This window comes from Pogona vitticeps, chromosome 15 (genome assembly GCF_051106095.1).
Source record: "Pogona vitticeps strain Pit_001003342236 chromosome 15, PviZW2.1, whole genome shotgun sequence".
NCBI classification, from domain to species: Eukaryota; Metazoa; Chordata; class Lepidosauria; order Squamata; family Agamidae; genus Pogona; species Pogona vitticeps.
Window position 1 is genome coordinate 12131913 of NC_135797.1, and position 20820 is coordinate 12152732.

At 49.6% G+C, this 20820-nt stretch overlaps 2 protein-coding genes across 2 annotated transcripts; one reads left to right on the forward strand and one right to left on the reverse strand.

Moving 5' to 3' along the window:
- Positions 1-1094: 1094 nt before the first annotated feature.
- Positions 1095-20779, reverse strand: MRPL11 (mitochondrial ribosomal protein L11). The gene is made up of 6 exons (XM_020816021.3): positions 20676-20779; positions 19395-19539; positions 5853-5948; positions 3640-3733; positions 1671-1830; positions 1095-1498 (listed from the first exon to the last, which is right to left on the reverse strand). The coding sequence occupies exons 2-6, from the start codon at positions 19515-19517 to the stop codon at positions 1396-1398; spliced, it is 576 nt and encodes a 191-aa protein (XP_020671680.2). The 5' UTR covers positions 19518-19539; positions 20676-20779; the 3' UTR covers positions 1095-1395.
- LOC110091764 (transmembrane protein 121-like) lies at positions 14681-16023 on the forward strand. Its single transcript, XM_020816020.3, has one exon. The coding sequence runs from the start codon at positions 14689-14691 to the stop codon at positions 15928-15930; it is 1242 nt and encodes a 413-aa protein (XP_020671679.3). The 5' UTR covers positions 14681-14688; the 3' UTR covers positions 15931-16023.
- Positions 20780-20820: the final 41 nt, after the last annotated feature.

The window sequence follows — 20820 nt, forward strand, 5'->3', positions numbered from 1 at the left end:
TGCCTACGGCACTCAAAGCCAGGAGATCTTCCATCGAGTCATGATCCCCCCGTCCTTGTTATTTTTAGCACAAGAATCTACAAAGCAGCAGCCAGTCAAGTACCTTGGCCAAAGGTGTCCCCCCCCCACACACATACACACCTCTTTGACGTACGACGGAGGACTGCCTGCCGTTTGAGAAGGGACCCACTGTGACGCACTCACTTTAAAATAATTATCTTTTGCTGCGGAACTATTTATTTCCAAGCAAAGTTACGCAGATCAAATAAAAGGCGCCCAATTAATCGGCTGAGGTTGCTCTCGCGGAATGACAGGCTTAATTATTAGCATTCATCATCGTTTCAATGAGACGTGCTTGAGGCAAAACACACACACACACACACAAAAATCACCCATCTTCGTTTGAAGAGATCCAGGCGGCGTTACCCAAAGGAGTGCCAGGATGATTGTCACTGTTGAAGCCATCCGGGTTCAGATTTTCCGTGAACCAGAAACTTCCCTTCACCCTTTGAGCCCACCCAAGGATGTTAAGAGTTGGGAGTCACAGGTAAAGGTGAGCTTTCTAGCTAGCACCACTATTATACCTTAGAACTGCAGAGGTGGAAAGGAACCCTCAAATCACCAAAATCAAGCCCCTAACAAGGAGGCCCACTGGGGGAATCAAATTCCCAACCTCTCGTTCTGCAACCACGGAGCTATTCATTAGAAACTTCAAAATTCTATTTCTTGCAAAAAAAAAGGGGGGGGGAGATGCGCTGGGCTCTGAAACCTGGCCTCCGTGATCAATCTCAAGAGTCTTATAAAGCCACCCGATCGCAAACTGACCCACCGAAAATAAAGCTACAGCAAGTTCAAACACGGCCAGAAACGTACCCCTACCTCCAGAGAGGTCGCTGCGTAGGTAAGGGGCCCGTAGCGCCCCACTATCTATACTGGCAGCATGATTGAGGGTCCTCCAGCACAATCTCTGCCACTCCATCTGAAAAGACCGTCGTGCAGCTTGGGGTCGGATTCGTCTCCGCGCCAGGTTTCGGCTGTGGCCCAGGAGTGTTAAAACTAGTTCACCCGATATACAAAGAGAATGAGACATCTACGAGATTTTAGGGATTTGTTTTAATTAGACAGGACCGCCTTTACCCACCCTTGGGTTTACAAGGTTAGGGAGAGCGTCGCCCTCCCAGATTTGGGTCTCAGCACAACCCCCTTTCGGATTCCTCCATCTCAACTCTGACGGGGGGGGGGGGGAGAAGGCTACCAAACCAAGCACGGAGCAGACCTCCATGCCTGGCACACAGGAGACGGGGATATGGGCCCGGTGGCCGGACGCTGGGGCGATCTGCACCCTCTTGTTTGTGTTCCCGGGAATTGGAATGGCGGAGAGCAGAAGGAAGGGTTTCATTTCTTCTTCGCTGCAGCCTCGGCCTCTCTCTCGGCTGCCTCGGCCGCCAGCCGCTCCGCACGCTCTTTCAGGAAGACGCCGTATTCCTCCGCCCTGAGACTGGGGGGAGGCAGGAAGGCAAGAAGAGAGAATCGTTAACGGCTTGCTCCATGGCAGCTCCTCATCCCCACCCCAAATTTCTCCAAATTCCCAGGCTGCACCCTGCACACCTCGTCCCACTGGCCGTCTTCATTTAGGACAGACCCGCACGCCCGCACCTCCGGCCACTTACTCTTTCACCACCTTGATGCCTATCGACCGGGCCGTTCCGATGAGGGAGTTGATGACTTTCTCCAGAGGCATGTCACGGAGCACGAAACAGGGGTCCTGAGATTTCACCAGGGCGATTTCATACAGATGCTTTAGGGTCACCATCCCGGCTACCTCGAGACCTGCATGCCAGAGGGATTGCCGTAGAGTCAGGAACAGCGCCCAGCGGGCACAAGCCTCCTCCGCGACGCAGATTTTATCGAGCCCAAGATGGCCCTTCTCAAAGTGTAGCAAAAGCAACTCACACACCCTAATTGATCTATGAAAGAAACCCCCCCTCCCGAAAATGCTTGCGGAGGGTGAGAAAGCGGAGAACATCGTTTCACTTAACGATGTTTCCCATAGCGATGGGTTTTTTGGAACCAAGTAACATCGTTAAGCAAGGCACCACTGTATTCTGATCTCTCTCATGCCTCCCCTTTAGCTGGATTAAGAGACCATAAACATTTGTGCCACCCCAGTAAGACCCCTGCGTCTGCGGGGTAAGCATTTGGTGATTCACTTATCCACAGTCTGAAGATATTTTAAATAATAAGAGGGGGGGAAATCCTAGAAATATCGTATTTTTCCGTGTATAAGATGATACTTTGGTCTGAAATCTTTAGATTAAAAATTGAGAGTCATACACGGAATTAAGGAGGAGAGAGAGCAAAGCGCTTTGATTCCTGCTTTCCCCCCCTCCACTTTTTCGGGAAGACAATGGAGGCGGAAAGCACTTTCTTGGCAAGAAAGTAAAGGGGGAAAGCAGGGATCAAAGCACTTTGATCCCTTCCCCCTCCTTCCGTGTATAAGACGACCCTCAATTTTTATTCTAAAGATTTTAGATCAAAGTTTCGTCTTATACACGGAAAAATACGGTATATATTTCTAACAATGACGTTACCAAAGCTGGCCACCAGAGGGAGAGAGACGCTGTGCTATGTATAGTATTTGCTATTATGATAGTGCTCATGCTAATTCACAGCTTCCAGCATCCACCAGGGGAAGGCTTGGGACTGATCCCCCACCTCAACACTCTGGCCGTGGGATCCTACCGTGCAGATCTGTCAGCACCACGGTCAGAGTGTCTTGTCGGGTTCAGTCCCTCACTGGGTAACCTTCAGCAAGTCACTCTCTCCCAGCCTTACCTACCTCACAGGGCTGCTGTTGAGAATCAAAGGGAGAAGAAGAGAAGCCACATACGCCCCCTTGAGCTCGTGGGAAGAAACGCAGGCTGCAGGCACAGCTAGCTAACGGCAAGAGTTGTTTCACCCTTAAACTATTACAAACGCACCAAATTCTATGCCGCCGCCGCCCAGAGTAGACTTCGGTCTAGATGGGCGGGGTATAAATTTAATAAATTAAATCCAACACACCAACCTGGGAATTGTGCCAGGCTCCCCCACCCCCTTTCCTCCTCTCCCCCAAGTGTGGTTTCTATTGTTCCTTCCCTCCCTCATTTTAGTCCAGGTCTTCCCCATAAGCGCTCATTTACAGTGGTGCCCCGCATAGCGACGTTAATTCGCTCCAGGATTAACGTCACTATCCGGATTCATCGCTATGCGGGGGGAAAACCCAACAGGAATGCATTAAACTCCGTTTAATGCGTTCCTATTGGGGAAAAACTCACTGCTATGCGGGGAATCCTCCATCCGGCCGCCATTTTCGCCGCCCAGTAAGTGAGGGCAGGGCGCGAAAATGCTGCGGGCGGCTATTTTGTTGACCCGGCGGCCATTTTGGAACCGCCGATCAGCTGTTCCCAAAACATCGCAATGCGAAGATGGGTAAGCGAAACGCTTACCGATCATCGCAATGCAATGTTTTGCCTATTAAAACATCGCAATGAGATCGCAGTAGCGATCGCCAAAAATGCGTTGCTATGCGAATTCATCGTTAAATGGTGCGCTCGTTAAGCGAGGCACCACTGTATTGCCTCCGATTCCATCTCTCACCTGGATTTGTGGCTCCTTTTTCTATCCCCGCGGCTGAGAGCAGAAAATAGGTGGCCGTTGGCTTGTTGATCTGGAGCTCGTAGCTTCGGTCCGGCTGAAAAAGAAAAAGGAAAGACCAGGAAGTCATAGACACACCAGAGATCTCTGGTGGAGGTGCAAAGAAATTTGGGATGCCGACTGATGGGGTTTTGCAAAAAAAAAAAAAAAAAAAAAAAAGAGGGGGGGAAGCCCCAATGAGCAGAGGTGTGCTTGGTCTACATAGCCGGTGGCATTGATTTAGGGAGGGCAGCAGCCTCTTAAATCAGAGATCCATACAGAATCTGATCTAGCCGGAAAAACTTTGAATTTGCTTGAACACAACCTCTGAAATTCACTAAAAGGTACTTTCTCGATTCTTTCCACCTCCACTTGATTTCTTTATAATGCACACAGCACTGAGACTGTGTTGTTTTTGAAGGCCGGCACACTGCCTGGATAGCTCGGGGGGTTCGGGGGGGGGGGGGTTTGAGGCCTCTATCTGCAAAGCCAGAGTTGGGAGTTTGATTCCCTTCTTTGCCTCCTGGGAGGAGAGCCAGCCTGGGGGGCCTTGGGCCAGCTGCACCATCATCCCACAGCGCCCCTAGAAGAAGCACCTCTGAGTCTTCTCTACCCGGAAAAGGGTCACCATAAGACAGAACTAACTTGACGGCGCATGATTATTTTTATTATTTGGGGCAGTGGAACTTTTAAGGCTCGTCTTCAGGATCCTGCAAGCCAAACTGTCTTATGCCGCAGCAATCCAGAGGGGCAACAGGCCAGAATCAAGCTCACAATCTACATTTCCCACTCTGATTCCCTCTGCATGTGCCGGTCCACAACCATTATCCCCTACCAGGATGGCTAAAGGGGATGTGAACGGCAGTGGCTCAGGGAAGGCATCATGTTGGTGGAAAGGGAACCCTTCCCCAAACCTTGGGAAAACCAACCCACCCCCCAGTTAGCGGATGCATCGTTTGTTCGGAGCATCTCCAGAGAGGACTGGTCTCAACAACCCAGGACAGTGCCTTTCGGCGGATTTGTCCCAGTATGGGCAGCTGCTCTCTCGACCTAGAGATCCCACCCAAATATTGACCAGGCCTAACCCTGCTGAGTTTCTACAATCAAGATGAGACCAGGTACAGCGGTGCCCTGCTTAACGCTTACACCGCTTGACGACGAATCTGCTTCACTATGAAGTTTTTGCAATCGCTTTTGCGATCGCAAAACGATGTTTTAATGGGCAAAAACCGCTTTATGAGGATCAGTTCCCTGCTTCAGGAACTGATTCCTCACATTACGACGATCAAAACAGCTGATCATTGGGTTTTCAAAATGGCTGCCGGCTGCTCAAAATGGCTCCCCACCGTGTTCAGGAAGGAATTTTTCGCTGCATAGGCATGGAAAATGGCCGCCCTATGGAGGATCTTCGCTGGACGCTGAGATATTTAGCCCATTGGAATGCACTGAACCGGTTTTCAATGCATTTCAATGGGCTTTTTAATTTTGCTTGACGAGGATTTCGCTCTACAGCGATTTCGCTGGAATGGATCATCCTCGTCAAGCGAGGCACCACTGTACCTTCAGAACAGCAGAGCGGGGAAAGCCACTGGAGGAGTCCCTAGAGACCAGAGCTGGCTGGCAGAAGGCCCATTCCGTCAATCCCAAATTTCCGCCCAGTTGGACCTAAACTTTGGTTTCGGTCCACCTCTTCCCCTCCACCCCATGGCGCCCACCCTTCTCGATTCTCTCCCTCTTTCTGCAACCCCCTTTTTTGTGGCCTAGGTTCTTTACCTACCAACCCTCTCCCATTCACTACCTCCCTGGCTGGTAGGGCTGCCGGAGGAGAATCAGACAGCGTGAGACGGCGGGTTTGAGTGGATGGCCAGCGGAAGGCTTCAGAAATTAGGCTGAAGGCTACGGTTTGCCCATCCCACCCCAGGGAACACAAACGCTCCACGGATCCGTTGTCTGACGGGCTACGAATCCAACCTTTCTACATTTCCCACGCCTTCCAGACTGGACCGGCATTCCACCCGCCATCCGTTTGAGGCCAGCAGCACACAGAACACCGGAAAAGTAGCACAATAAACAGCCAAGACCCCACACACATACACGCGAACACCGGCAAACAGACAGCCCTCCAAGGGTTTCCCAGCCCTGCTCTTATAAACCAAGAAAGAAGCGTTCGTTCTCACCCGGACGGTGATGCGTGTGGGCAGCGGGATGCCCTCCTTGATGTCCTTCGTCTTCTCATTGAAGTCCTTGCAGAATTGACCGATGGGGATGCCCCTCTGGAGGGAAACAAGAAGAGGTTTTAAGGACTTGGCCCCCCAAAAAAGTCGCAAATCGGAGCATCCCTCGGCCATCCGAGGGTCACATTTTTCGCCCGCGGCCAATCTACATCAGATCTAAAAAAGACCTCCTATTTTATCTTTTTTTTAATTTAAAAAAATCAAAACCAAACCACCCCAAGCACCTGCTTTTTGGCTTGTGTGGAATTTTCGGCAGGGTTTCGAGGAACGGCCTCTGTGACGCAAAACAGAGGGATCCACCAAAATGGACTTTGGGGACCCTCTCGACCGCACATGGCTCGTCCTGTCTTAAAGCTTTGCACCCGGAAGGGAAGCCATCCAGAGGGAGAGGAAGCCGGGGCTCCACCTGTGGGGGTTCCCGCCAGACCCCCAACCTGCTGAGCGGCCGCTGCAGACCCAAAGGGCTTCAAAGAGCAGAAAATAAAGCCCCCCCCATGGCCATCTCCACCTCTTCTCCAGCTCCTTTTCTCCTTCTGGCTGAAAAGGTGAAACTGGCCCTCTTCGAAACCTCCAGGACAGGCGGATCGCCTTTTAAACAGCTTGATTTAATAACCCAGAATACCTTTTTCTTCTTCAAAATGAGAAAGTCCCATTTTTTGTGTGTATTTTTCAGGGGGAAAGCAATTCTGTCGTACCGAGTGGCTCCCAGACACGGCAAGATTGACCACTTTGGTATGAAGTAAGGGAGTGCTATTTTATATTCCAAGCTTGCTACTACTGGCTCTAGCGATCATCATCCGACTATGAAAGCTTCTTCATGTAGGTCTATTGCATGAAACACATGTCGGGAGAAATCGCTCAGGGCAATTTTGATCTGACACTTCTATCTCCCGCCCCTTTCTGCTCCTTCCACTAAAAACAATCCTACTCACCTAGGTCTCCTTGCTAGTGTTTGACGGCATGTTGCAAAGCGGCCTTAAGCATCCGCCAGGGCACAAACTGGGAGAATCCAGATAAACCAGCACTTTATACCTGCAGGCTTTCTCCATACATTTTTTGCAACTAACAAGGCCTTCTTTTCTATCAGGGTGGATTTAATTTAAATCAAACGGATTTGAAAGACAATTTAAATTTTAAAAATTGAAAAAAAAATGGACCATTTAAATTTAATTTTTTAAAAAATTGAGATTTAAATCAGCCATTCTCAACAGGGGACTATATAGTCCACTGGTGGGGGGGGGGGGGCGGACCCTGGCATCTTTGAATGGGGCCACAGACAGGAAACAATTCTTCACACACCACCTTATAAGGTTCATTATGTGACTTACACAATCCTGATTCAGCCTTTGATATTGTATTTATAACTGTGGCCAAAAAAAAAAATGGCTGAGAATGGCTGATTCAAATCAATTTGATTTTACCCACACTGTTTTCTATAGAGGTTTAATTAACTGCAGTTCGTGTATTTTTGTCCTCTGTCCAAATGAATAACTAGGAATTAAATTACTGATTAAAACTGTATCCATGTGAATGTGGCACTGATGAGTCAAAAAAGATAAGTTTTATTGATGTGGATGCTACCCTAGCCTTAAATTATACAGTCTGCACTGGTTTGTGGAATCAAGGGGCACTGTAATTACAGTTGTGCCCCGCTTAACGATTACCCCGCATTACGACGAATCCGCTTCACGACGGTGTTTTTGCGATCGCAAAACGATGGTCTAAATGGTTGTTTTTTTGCTTTGTGAAGATTGGTACCCTGCTTCGGGAACCGTTTTCGCTCTACAGCAATTTCGCTGGAACGAATTAACGTCGTTAAGCGAGGCACCACTGTACATCTCTACTTGGTAGAAGAGATTTAGGTCACCTGCAATAAATTTATCTCCAGTAAAGCAACTGTTTCCAGATGTTTCAGGTTGCAAGTCTCAGGCAATGCAGGTCACAGCTGGCACTGCTGGAGGCCATAGTGCCAAGATCTTAAGGTCCGGGAACATGTGGAATCAAGGAGCCATCAGCAAAACAAACTCCAGGGGAATCCAAGCTAAATGGATGTTATTTATTGATTGATGTGGGAGATTATCTCTAACACACAAAAAACTAATAAACGTTACACAAAGCTGGTGCAAAACCCAAATAGGCTGAAGTGCCTATGCAGTGAGGATCAGGACCAGATCAGGATGTGCAATCTGAACCCGCCACATAGTCCGGCCACTTCCACAGCCTGGGCACAAAAGCATGCCACAGCTCCAGCGTTTCCAGACCGCAGTCCACTTTACCCGTGGTCTGACGTGTGAAGCGGAATTTCTGGTACCTTAAAACACACCCTAGGGTTGGAAGTGACGCTTAAAGGACCATCTGCAAGCCTGTGTCCAGGGAAGTGAATGTCTGAAATTCACAGTAAAAAGATCATGCTTTAGTGTCTGTCATATTCATCAGCCATCACCGAACAGGGAAACCAGGCTGGAAATTGTACCAGACGGCTTTCTCGTTCCAGAGAACCAGAGGTAGCTGGCAGCGATTCTGAATCACTGCACTCCACAAAAGGCGGTTAACGTGCCAGATGTTCATTAAGGGGCATTAAACATCTGTCCGATTGTAAATTTCAGCTGCCGTGTCAGCCTGCTGTGGGGAGAAAGAAGTCTGTCCATGTAAGCCGCCCCGAGTAGACATTGTCTAGAGGGGTGGGGTAAAAATTTAATAGATAGATAGATAGATAGATAGATAGATAGATAGATAGACAGACAGACAGACAGACAGACAGACAGACAGACAGACAGACAGAAAGACAGACAGACAGACAGATAGATAGGGACCAACAAACGGATTACGGCATACACTTTAACACTTCCTCCCCCCCAACTCAAAAGTGTTTTGGAGTACACGTCTCATCCACCCCAGCCTGAATTACAGAAGCTGCTATTCAGAACATCTGGAGGCACCAAGCTGCGGAAGGAAGGCTGGACCAGATCTCACGTCTGCCGAGTACTCTAATCCACACAATCTGATCTTCCAAGAATCTTTGTTGTTTAGGTAGCCAGTCATCAAGCAACTCGTTGCTACTCTTCCTGTTTAATATCCTTCTGATATCGCTGTTTACAGTCCCCCTCCAGTCCTAAGCATGTGTAGCAAATATACATCTGAAATTCTGGAAAATACTTTTTTAATGGGATGAGATGGCATTACAGCCTACTAAAGTGTCCACCAAAATAAATACAACGGGAACCCCGTATCCATGGGGTTGGTATCCGTGCTTTCACTTACCCATGTTGTGAAAATATTAAAAGGGAAAAAAATTGAAATAATGTACTGTACATGTTTTCATGATGTAATTACCATAACTGGCCACTAGAGGCACACAGATACTATACCCCTCTAGTGGCCAGTTCTGGTAATACATCGCAAAAATATTTTTTCTGGATTTTTTCCCCACCATGCTTTGTATAGTGTTTGCTATTATCCACGGTTTTCAGCATCCACAGGGGGCTTGGAACCAATCCCTCCCTGTTCGATGCGTTCCAATGGGCTGAAAACTCACAGTCCAGCTAAGATCCTCCATAGGGGCAGCCATTTTCGGTGCCTGTAAAGCGAGGAATCCGTCCAAAAACACAGCAGGGAGCCATTTTACACAGCAAGCAGCCATTTTGAAGCTGCCGATCAGCTGTTTTAAAAACATCATCTAGCGAAAAATTGGTTCCCGAAGCAGGGAACCGATTGTCGGGAAGCAAATTTTGCCTATGAAGACATCATTTTTCGATCGCAAAAGCGATTGCAAAAGAGTCATCGTATAGCGGTTTTGTCGTTTAACGAGGCAATCGTTACACGAGGCACCACTGTATTCCTATTTCTCTATGGCAATCTGCTTCTTTTGTTTCCTGCCCTAACAAGGGAGGATTCCAAGCAGGACAACTTTCTCCTCCCAACAAAAGAGCCTCTGTGTGTATTTGTGTTCTGGACTTTCAACTCCTAGCAAAAGGGCTTTCAAAGTATATTCATAGAACTAGGAGGGCGATCTCCTGATTAAAATCACAAGGTAATTTAGAATAAAGCAGCGAGAAGCATCTCACTCTCAGTATTTTACCAACAGCATTTTTTTTTCCATTTTAGATCTAAATTATATTGTTAGACTCTCTGGTTTGTTTGCGCAAGCATGTGATCCCAGAATACAGCTCCTAAGGTTAATTACACAAATGATTCTGCCCTCCCCACTTTTTTGTATTTGCCTGAATGGGCGACAACTCTGCCCCTCCTCCCCCCCCCAACATGGCCCATTATATTGTATTATTTATTTAAATTGATATTTATCCTGCATTTTAATTAGGCTTGCAGGATATAATATTCGGGGGGGAAGAGCAAACCTTTCCAATGTTTTGAAAGAATAAATAACATTATATTAAAAATGTTAGGGAGAAACATTGCTGAAAAAAAAAGAGAGATTTTGAACTGCTCTCCCTGCAGATTTCAAAACTGGCTGGAAAAGGAGGGGTCTTTCCCCCCAAAACTCAGCGAGAGCTTTCAGATCAGTGTTTAAAAGTTCACTGGGCCAAAATCTCGGCTGGGCCTTTTCTGAAAAGGAGTGCTCTTTTCCATTACAAAAGGGTTGGGGAAAAAAGGAGACCCTTCTGTGCCATTTTATCAACCACTCCCCATTGTTCCGGTCAAGTGGGGTGGATGTGTGCCTGACAGCCTCCGCCTAGAAAAGAGGGATGCGAAGAAGGAGAAGCCGACCCAGAAGCTGCAAGGGAGCATCTCACAGTGGTTAGAGCACTGGGCGGGCTGCACATTCAAGGGGGGGACACTTAGTCTGTGCCGTGTTAGTCTGTGCAAGCGTAACGGAGGAAAGCAAAAAAAAGCAAAATAAAAAAGATTTAAAAGGTGCCGGCGCATGTTCCCCCCCCCCTCTTTTCTTGCTTTTTATTTTTATTTTAGCATCCTTCCCTTCCTCTGGGCCGGTCCGGTTGCACGGTGGATGCTGCGGGGATCAAGTATCTGTGAGAGAGAGCAGGGAGAAAAACCCACACGCTCATAAGAAATGCAAAATATAAATATAATAGAGGAACAGAAATTGGGCACCTTTCGCCCCCCCCTTCTGCCCATCACAGAACTTGAGGGGAGGGGGCGCCTACACAGGGGGTGTCTGCCAGCAGCCGTGCACCGGTGTGAGTTTTCGGACTACGTTTCCCAGAATCCCCAGGGCACAGCTGTCGTCCAAAACCACCAGGTGCTCATCATGGACCGGGCTGAGGCTTGCCATGTTCCGATGCCCGAGAGGTATGCCGGTGTATGCTCAGAGGCACTCTTTCCACTCCAGGTGGAAGGAGGAGGCTGGCCTCGGCTCCCCCCCCCTTTCTTTTTTCACCCGGGGCAAGGAAGATGCTGGCTTGCAGGGGTAATAAACCAAGGATGATGCCTCTGGTCTGGTCTGTCTGCATCGATAGGGTTCAAAGGGTCAGGTCTTGCCCACTGGGATGGAAAATGAAGAGGGTGGGAGGGCAGCGACACACACGCACGGATCCCTCCTCCTAGTGCGAACAAGGCCGGGCGCCCTTCCTTCCTTCTCCTCCACCCCCACCCCCACCCCCACCCCACTCCTCTGGCTCCAGATCCGACACTTGCGCGCTCCAAGCCGGGAAGAGGCAGATGCACCCAACGCAGGCACCACCATCACCACCATCGCTGCAACCAACCCCCCCTCCGATGATCCCAGCAGGTACCAAAAGCATCCCCCCCACACACTGATGCACCGCATCCCTCCATCGCTCCATCCCAGCCCCCCAACCCCCCCACGGAGACTGTAAGAGGGAAGGGGGGTGGGATCCGAAGCAGGCAGTGGACGGTGTGCCTTCTTCCTCCAGCAGAGAGATGGGGGGGAAGGAGCAGAAGGGAAGGCAAATCATGGGGGGGGGGTCCCCCTCTCCTCCCCTCCCCCAAATGCAAAATCAAGAAAGCCGCCCCCCCCACCAAGGGAAGAGAATTCAATAGACAGCATCAGCATCGTCATCCTCTGCTTTACGAGCACTCCCCCTTTTTCCAGACAGAGTGTCGGATCCTGCTACGCCTAGGGAGCCATGATGCTCGCTCGCTCTCTCTTCACATCGACCGGGCCCCCTTCCGCCAGCACCCCCCCCGACTCACAGGCGACCCACGCGCACACGTAGGCAGGCACTCCGCACGAGTGCCCCCCCTTCCCTCGGCCATCTTCTCCGCGATCCATCACGGGCGAGCAACCTGTGGCTCTCCAGAGGTCCGGCTGCAACTCGCGTCCGCTCGAGGCCGGGCAGGCAATCGTGGGAATAGCGGTCCTACCCCCCCCACACACTCTCTCCTGCTAGGCCACCCAGCCTTTTCTAAAGGGGGGGGGCTCCATGCAACTTGCCTTCCCATCATCTTTGTTTTATCTGCAACAGGAGGCCGCTGAGGATAAAGGTGCACCCACAAAGGGGAGAGAGAGAGAGAGAGAGGGTGTCTCTGGGCATGCACAGAGTAGCCTTCCTCTCCCGCTGACCTGTTTGAAGCCTCAAAGGAGGAGTCAGGCTCTCTCCAGCGAGAAATGTCCTGTAGGCCCCTTTCTCGCCAGCCCGTCTGACCCCCCCCCCCAAGATCCAAACCGGCTTCTGACCCTCCTCCTGCTGGTCTGGAGGAGCATAATTAAAACAGGCAATGATAATCCATAAACTGCCCGAGTCTAGATTCTTCGAGCTGGGCTGAACACACTGCAGAGGATGGATGGATTTTAAAAAAAAACAAAATTTAACAAGGAGAAGAAAAAGCTCTCAGTTTTGTTTTTACTGGGGAGGGCAGCTTACAGGGAGGAATGAACTATCGTAATCCGAACCTCCATGCCAAATTTGGCAGAGCTCTTTTGGATTGGGGGGGGGGAGAAGTGCAGGAGTTTCGCCACCTGATAGTATTCGCCAGGTGTGAGAACCAGCAGAACTACCTTCCTACCCAAAATACGCCCGATTTCCAGAAGCAAAGCAGGCTTCAATGTGGTTAGCAGATGGAGGGTGGCGTGTTCTGTGCCATCCAGTTGAAACCGACTTATGGTGATCCTAATACAGTGGTGCCTCGCTTAACGACGATAATCCGTTCCAGGAAAATTGCCGTTAAGCGAAAACATTGTAAAACGAAATTTAAAACCCCACTGAAACGCACTGAAACCCGTTCAATGTGTTCCAATGAGATAAAAACTCACCGTCCAGCAAAGTGATCCTCCATACGGCAGCCATTTTCGCTGCCTGTATAGCGAGGAATCTGCCCCTAAACACAGCGGGGAGCCATTTTAAGGACCAGGCAGCCATTTTGAAACCGCCGATCAGCTGTTAAAAAACCATCATTTTGCAAAGAATCGGTTCCCGAAGCAGGGAACCGATCATCGCAAAGCAAAAAAACCCCATTTAGCCCATCATTTTGCGATCGCAAAAAGATTGTCGTACAGCGATTTCATCATAATGTAGGGCAATCGTTATGCGAGGCACCACTGTATGGTTTCCAAGGTATGCGGCATATACGATAGGTTTTACCTTTGCAACACACACACACACACACACACACACACACACACACACACAGAGTGTGTGTGAATCCCTGTGAAGGGAATTTGAACCCAGGCTTACTGAGTCCTCATCCATCATTCTAACCACTACACTGCACTGGGTATCACTTCGACACAGCTACCAAATATACAGGGGATAAATAATCTCAGAGCTGGAAGGAAGCCTATGGATCACTGGGTCCAGCCCCTGTGAAGGACACACCATGGGGCAATCAAAACACCCCAACCTCTGGCTCCAGCAGCTTGCCAAGCACAGTCATTAAAGACTCTCACTTACCTTACTGGCACTGCTATAACCCATGGGGGGCAACTCGCGGTGGATCTCCAGATGTTCCCAGGATGGCAAATTCCATCTGGTCTACCCAGCACAGCTCATGGTTAGGAACCCCCTTCTCTGTAAAGGTCTTTAAATGTTTCTACAGTCTTTTCCCTTGACAAAGCAAGGCGGCCGCGCAGCACACACCCCCAAGCACAGAAGGACTGGGTGAGCATCCAGAAAGACGCAAGCAACCCATCCGGGACTTCAGGTTCTCGACTAAAAGGAGCGATCGTCCCGATTTGAAGAAAGTGTAGGCGGACTTGACGCGGAACGGGCAGTTTTGCACCCAATCCGACATTTCTCCACAAAATACCCTTTCGCGACAATTTTCACCTTTCCGGACCGTCAGCCAGATGGGTGGGAGCTGTGCTCCATCCATCAGAGATGCTGTGGGGGTTCCTGCTTTGTCCGGGGGTGGGTGGGTTTCGTTCTGACGCCCCTTAGGATCTCGTCCAGAATGACAATTCTGGGATCGAGAGGGGTCTAGGCTGCTCACGTTAGCTCAATTCTGCGGACCACGTTCTCTGTCAACGTTATGTTGGGGCAGGCCAGACTCCAACTCCCACCACGACGTGGCAGACAGAGAGCCCTTATTCGCAGGTAGGGTTGAGCCCACCAGGAGCACACCCCACACCCGATATTGGGTGGGAAAACTTTTGACGCTTAAGAGGCGCCTGCTCCCAACTCCCAGAAGCCCCAGATCACGGGGTCGACAGGAGAGGATGATGGAAGCTGTACTCCAAAAAGTGAAAAAAGGGTCAAAGGTTGCCACATCCCCTGCTATGGGATCTGCTCTTTGGTCCTGCAAGCCTAATTAAAACAGGAAATGATCATCTAGTCTTCTGAGTAGAATTAAAATGGGTGACTGCAGTAAATTGGATTTTTTTTCTTTCCTCGCCGTAGGAACCATGGAGCTGCTGCCGCCCAACATCCCCCACACCTGCGTGGCCGCCGTGGTCATCGTCTGCACCATGGGAGCGATGGACGTCTACCTGGTGGAGCAGAACGCCGGAGCCCACCGGCTGGGCGTGGGCGCCCTGGCGCTCGCCGGAGACCTCTTCTTCCTCCTGGTGCTGCGCTACGCGACGACTTGGGTGGGCGGCGAGGCCCGGCTGGCCCAGAGGGGTTACGCCATGGTGCTGTGGTTCCTGTTCGCCTTCGCTCTGGAGATCAAGCTCTACTTCATCTACCAGCATTACGCCACCGAAGGGCGGGCCCCGGACCCTCTGGCCCGGCGCACCCTGACCCTCCTGCTCTCCGTCTGCGTCCCGGCCCTCTACATGGTGCTCGGAGCCACCGAGCTGGTGGCCCAGGCGGCGGCCAGCTTCCGCAAGAAGGACGAACTGCGGGGCCGCCTCTTCTGGGTGGTTCTGGACCTGCTCGACGTGCTGGAAATCCAAGCCAGCCTGTGGGAGCCGCAGCGGCGGGTCCTCCCCCTGTGGGCCGAGGGCCTGACGTTCTTCTACTGCTACGGCCTCCTGCTGGTCCTGCCTTGCGTGTCGCTGAACGAGCTGGGGGTGCGGGGCCCGCGCCCCGGCAGCCTCTACCCGCTGCTGAGCCTCGCCAGCGTCAACATGGCCACCCTCTTCATCCGCGGAGGACTTCTGCTTCTCTGCCACGACCAACGCATCTCTTCTATCTTCATGGGCAAGAACGTCCTGGCCATTGCGCTCAAGTGTTGCGCCGCTCTTCAGCACCACCACAGCGCCCACGCCAGGGAGGAAGCCGGCCAAGGGTGCCCTCCGGGGGCCCAGTCCCTGACACCGAGCCCAGCGGTGGGGCAGCCGCTCCGGAGACACACAGGAACCGTGGGAGAAGCCTGCCCCCTCCACGCTGCTTCTCCAGAACCACCTCTGAGATGTTCTCAGACCACGACGGGCCCGTTCTGCAGACATTTCACCGGAATGCCATCTGGGGGTCCCGTCCCAGCCGCCGACCCTCACAGACACCCCCTGTGCACAGACAGACAGGCCCACCGCCACGCCCAGTTCCACAATCACCCCCACGTCGCCCTAGGCTTTCACCACTACGGCCACGCCACCCAACCCTCGCCGACCGCCTTGCCCGGGTCCCGCCCCTCCGCTTCCGGGAGGCTCCCCGCGGGCCGTCACGTCCAGCTGAAATCTGTCCTGGCCCGCGAGGCACCTTGATGACACCTGGACAAAAGCCCCACCTGCCCTGCCTCTGTGCTCAGAGAGTGGAAATGGCAGCAGGCACATCATGAGGCGTGAGAGCAGAATTCGGTCACCCCTGAGATTAGCGTGGGCACCGTCGCCCTGTTGAGTCTCAGCAAGCCAACAGATGTTCTGCCCCACAGCACGGAGGGGAACTGGTTGGCCCCAGGCCCCACCGCTTCATCTCTGCCCGAGAGCAACGCAGCCCCATTGCTAACTGATCCCAGAGGGGCCCTGCCTGGCATATTGTCTCCAGTCTGTTCCCATTCATCTGTTCTCCGTTCTGCTCTTCCCGATTCTCGGTATATTCAGGAGGTTTATCTGCACCCCATGGGTTCAGAAACGGCAGCACTTTTTAGGCTATGGGGTCCCGGGGGTACATACGGTGACGCCCACCTCCGAGCAACCCCCCTTGCAAGGCAAACACAACAGTTGTGCAAACACAAGGGTTTGGGCGGCAATTTCGATAGGTCGCTTGAATCCCACCAAGGGCCAGATATTCGGATCCTACGAGGCTCGTCCTCGGACCGAGCTTTCCAGAGCTTGAAAGAGGTAAGCGAAGGAACAGAAAAGGCCAAAAAAATCGATTCTATCCCAGTTCCTACAACCTCTGTTTCTCCCTTTCCTCCAGCCCCACACCAGGGGGGTTCTTCCCAGTCCGATTAAAAGCTCTTGATAACTCACCTTCTATGACATGTTAGAGATACAAAACATTTTTTTTTAGTTTGGCAAGATGTGCTCCTTCATACAGCGGAGGATGCCCAGAAGATGCAAGAGCTGTGTGCCTAGAAGGTGTAAATTGTTTTCTGTTCTTTTCCAACTTCTTCTTAGTTCCCCTCTGTTTGGCCGGTCAGGCACCCCTTCTCACACTACTGTAATACGCCCAGTTCTGGACACTGCTCTTTCAGAAGGAAGCCGACAAACTGGAACAAGTTTGGAGGAGGGCGACCAGGAGGATCAGGGGGCTGGAAACTAATTTCTATCAAGAAAGACGGAAGGAACTGTGCATGTTTGGTCTTGAGGAAAAAAAAAAGACTGAGGAGAGATAGAACAGCCCTCTTCAAATCCTTGAAACGTTGTCATAGAAGGAGGGGCAGGATCTGTTCTCAATCAACCCAGAGTGCACGCCTCAAAATCTTTTAAAGTTATCGGAAGCTAGATTTCAACTGAATCTCAAGCAGGAGTTAAATCAAATTGATTTAAATCACAATTTAAATTTTTTTTAAATCTGATTTTTTTTTTTTGGACAATTTAAATACCCAAGTTTTAAATTTAAATTGTGATTTAAATCAATTTGATTTTTTAAAAAAGAAATAATTGATTTTTATCCACCCTGATTATCAGGAAAAACTTTCTGATCGTCAGAGGGGTGCGACAGTGGAATCAATCACCTCGGGAGGTGGTGAGGTAATGCTGGAGGTATTCAAGAGAAAATTAAAACAATCATCTTTTAGATCTGCTTTGATGTGGCGTCCTGTCTTGAGCAAGGGGTTGGACTCAATGGCCTTATAAGCGCCTTCTATTATTCCTCTATTTTCAAAATTGCTGAAACTGCCTGCTTACTTCATAGAAGCTGCCAACGACATGCTGCTTGCCCTTTAGAAAAGAAGCTTGACTAAGCAAAGGACTGAGATGACACTATCTTGATTACAAATGGATTAGAGGTCCTATCTCAGTTGAGGGAGGAAAAATCAGCCCCCAAATGTGTAAAGCAATAAAGAAGAGAGTGCCTCTGAACATTTCAAGAATGCCTTATTTTTTTCCTTATCACATAACATTACATATATATCTGGAATTAGAGGGCAAGACCTTGATCATTCTGTCATTTCAAATACTGGTAACACATTCTGTTCATATTAAAACAGGGCTGAGCAAGACTTAAGTTTCTTTTTATCAGATCCACTAGATTTTGTCCTGCAAAAATACACGGGAATTCAAAAATCAGGAGCCCACGAATCTGTTTTGAACACTAGAAATGGAACACACACAAAAGTCTTCCATACAAACTTCCCTGCCTGGCCGTCCAGACTTTCTTCACTCCCTTCAAACAAGGGAAAGGAATGCTGGGGAGTCCCATTAAGTTCATCTTACTGCTAAACAATCCAGAGTCAGAATTACTTCCTCATCTACTGCAAATAATCAATTAGGGATCAATTAGGAAATCTGGCCCCATATTCTGCCCATCCTGGTATAAAACACTATTACAACAATCTGGCCTTCTGTATAATCACCTGCCCCAATGCAGACTGTTTCACCCTATCCCATCTCGTGTGAAGACTCTTTTTTCTGTTTAAGATTCCTGATAGCCTTTTCTGTCAAAGCCTAAGGTGGATATAAGAGATTTATTATTTGTCTGACTCTGGCTACTTCTTATATTATGCTCCATAGCGAAGGAGAATCAGGCTTGGGTCTCCTGTCCACTTTAAAATCCAAACACCTTGTTGTTAAATAGTACAGGATTCTCAAAAGCAGGAAAAGAAATGCATGCCCCTTTCTGTTCCTGTACACCTCAAACCTCTTTATATAATGTAGAGATATTTATGATGGCATAAAACATTATCACAGACTTCACCCACTCCCTTTTTGGGATGTTTACTGTACCTTATCAAGGACTCCTTTCCCTGAACTAAAATGTCGACATTCATCAGGGAAAGAGAGCCTATGATCCTTCGGCTACTGCAGCCTGCAACTCCCATTTGTCTCACTGGCATGAGCAACGTGGACTATGGGAATTTTCTTCTAAAACATCTGGAGGATAAAATATCCCCAGCGCTTCTATAGGTCCTTGAAGCTGATCATGAAGTCCTTTGGGTACATTTTAAAAACCCATCTTCCTAATTCATAGGTCTTCATTTACCTAGGAAATCCTCTAAATTATGTGGAAGCCAGAACATTAATTTTCAAGTCCTCTGAGTTTCAAACTGATAAGAAACCTTTTTTGTGGAGCATCACATTAGAAGGGAGAGCTGAGGTTTCGTAGGCTGCGCTGTATTTCTAATGCCACGAAATCTGCCCTGAACTTATTTGAGCAAACATACTCACCTAGCAATAACTGTGTGTGTGCCCGTCGCGTAGAATGAATTCGCTGGTATGTGTGGCCACGGTGAAAAATTTTGGGGAGAAGGGGGGGGTGTTTCAGAGAGGGAAAAAACACCTGAAATGTGTGTCAAAGCTAAGAATTGGGGAGTGGAAGTCTCAAGTAGGAAGCCCGTAGCTGTCAAACAAATCTGGAAGTTCATTCAATAGCAGAAAGCCCAAATCTGTGACCCCAGCTACCTTGGTCAAGGAAAAAAGGAAAAGCACATTTTCCTCCACCTACAACCCCCCCCCCCAAAAAAACCTAGTTAAATTTTCAAATTGTGGCCAGGGTCCTCAAGAATCTGTCAGCAGCCTCTTTGGTTATTTCTGCCCTTCCCCTCAAGCCCTCTCCCGATGCCTACCTGGCCTAGGGCAGGTCCCAAAGGCGGGCCTGCAACAGCCTGTCCTGCTGGAATGGTCATCCGGATGAAACTTCCAGGCGTGACCTTTTGCACCCCTCTGGCCGCACGGGAGATCTTCGACATGGTAACACAGTTCTCAGGAGACCTGGTTTGGAAAGAGACTGTGATTAGGAAGGAACTGGGTTTGTGTGAACGGCTTCTTAGGTGCTACAAAACAGAAACGTCGCTCAGACCATCCCTACGTCCGTGCTGTCAGCTGGAACCAGCAACTTTTCCAAGGGTTTCAGCCCTCAAGACCGTCCGCCACTAACTAACCACCAAAAACACCCCCATTTTTCAATCTAGGGAGCCTCTCCAGAGAAAAACCGAACCCCACAAGGTAGGAAAGATATATTCTGATTATTGGGAAAAGCTGGGCCAACGAACAAGGGATGTACGGTTCACACACACAGCACATGGCCTGCAAAGAGAACACCTCAGGTTTGACTCTTTGCCTCTCAATCCCCTCATCTGAGTCCACGGGCAGCTTCAATGATCATCCTCCCACCCATTAACAGGCTAAATGGACAAATCATTTGATCCATGATAAGCCTGCCAGCTGTTTTGCTGACTCCCTGAAATCCCACTTCTTCTCCCTAGCCACCATCCCGTTTCCAGACAGGGTGCACCGTTCAGATCACTCAAAAGTCTGGATCGTCCTCCGAGCATCGGATGAAAAAGGGGGGTGATGATGACCTATTAAAAACCCCATGTGTATACTGTATTCTTTATATTAAAAAGTAGAATTAAATTGAAATAAGGGAGCCCTGATCAGGATAAAGAGGTAATATGGTGGTTTTTCATTTTAGGGAAACTAAACTTGATATAAAGCTGGAGTATGGATCTGGAACTACCTTTAATAAGAATGCTATTAGAAGACTTTGAGAATATTGTATATTATGAAAGTAGTGTTATGATAATAGCCGTATTATATATCAAAAGATGTACATGAATGGTTTGAATGTCTGAAAGATGTTTGGAATCTGGGGGATAACTGGGAAGACACTGAGATGTAAAAAACAAATAATTGTAACACGGTGTTTGACAAGCACAAACTAATGGAGATAGATTGAAAAACTAATAAAATGTTTATTTAAAAAAAAACCCATGTGGTTCCAAGGGCGGGAAGCCCTGCGTTCGTGTCGAAGGGACCCCAGAGCTGCTGCAGCAGAGAGCTGAGCACCCGTCGTGTCGTTTCTACCACCCGCCCGCCCACAAAAAGATGCTTAGCTGAAGGCTTACCTCCCAGCGACTCAAAGCCCCTTCTCCATCTTCCTGGGCGCCGCCATCTTGGGCCCCGGAGGTCAAGCGCCCCCGCGCGCGCGGCATGCTGGGAAGGCGGCGACGGGACGGGAGGGAAGCCCAGCGTCCCAAAATGGCGCCCGTT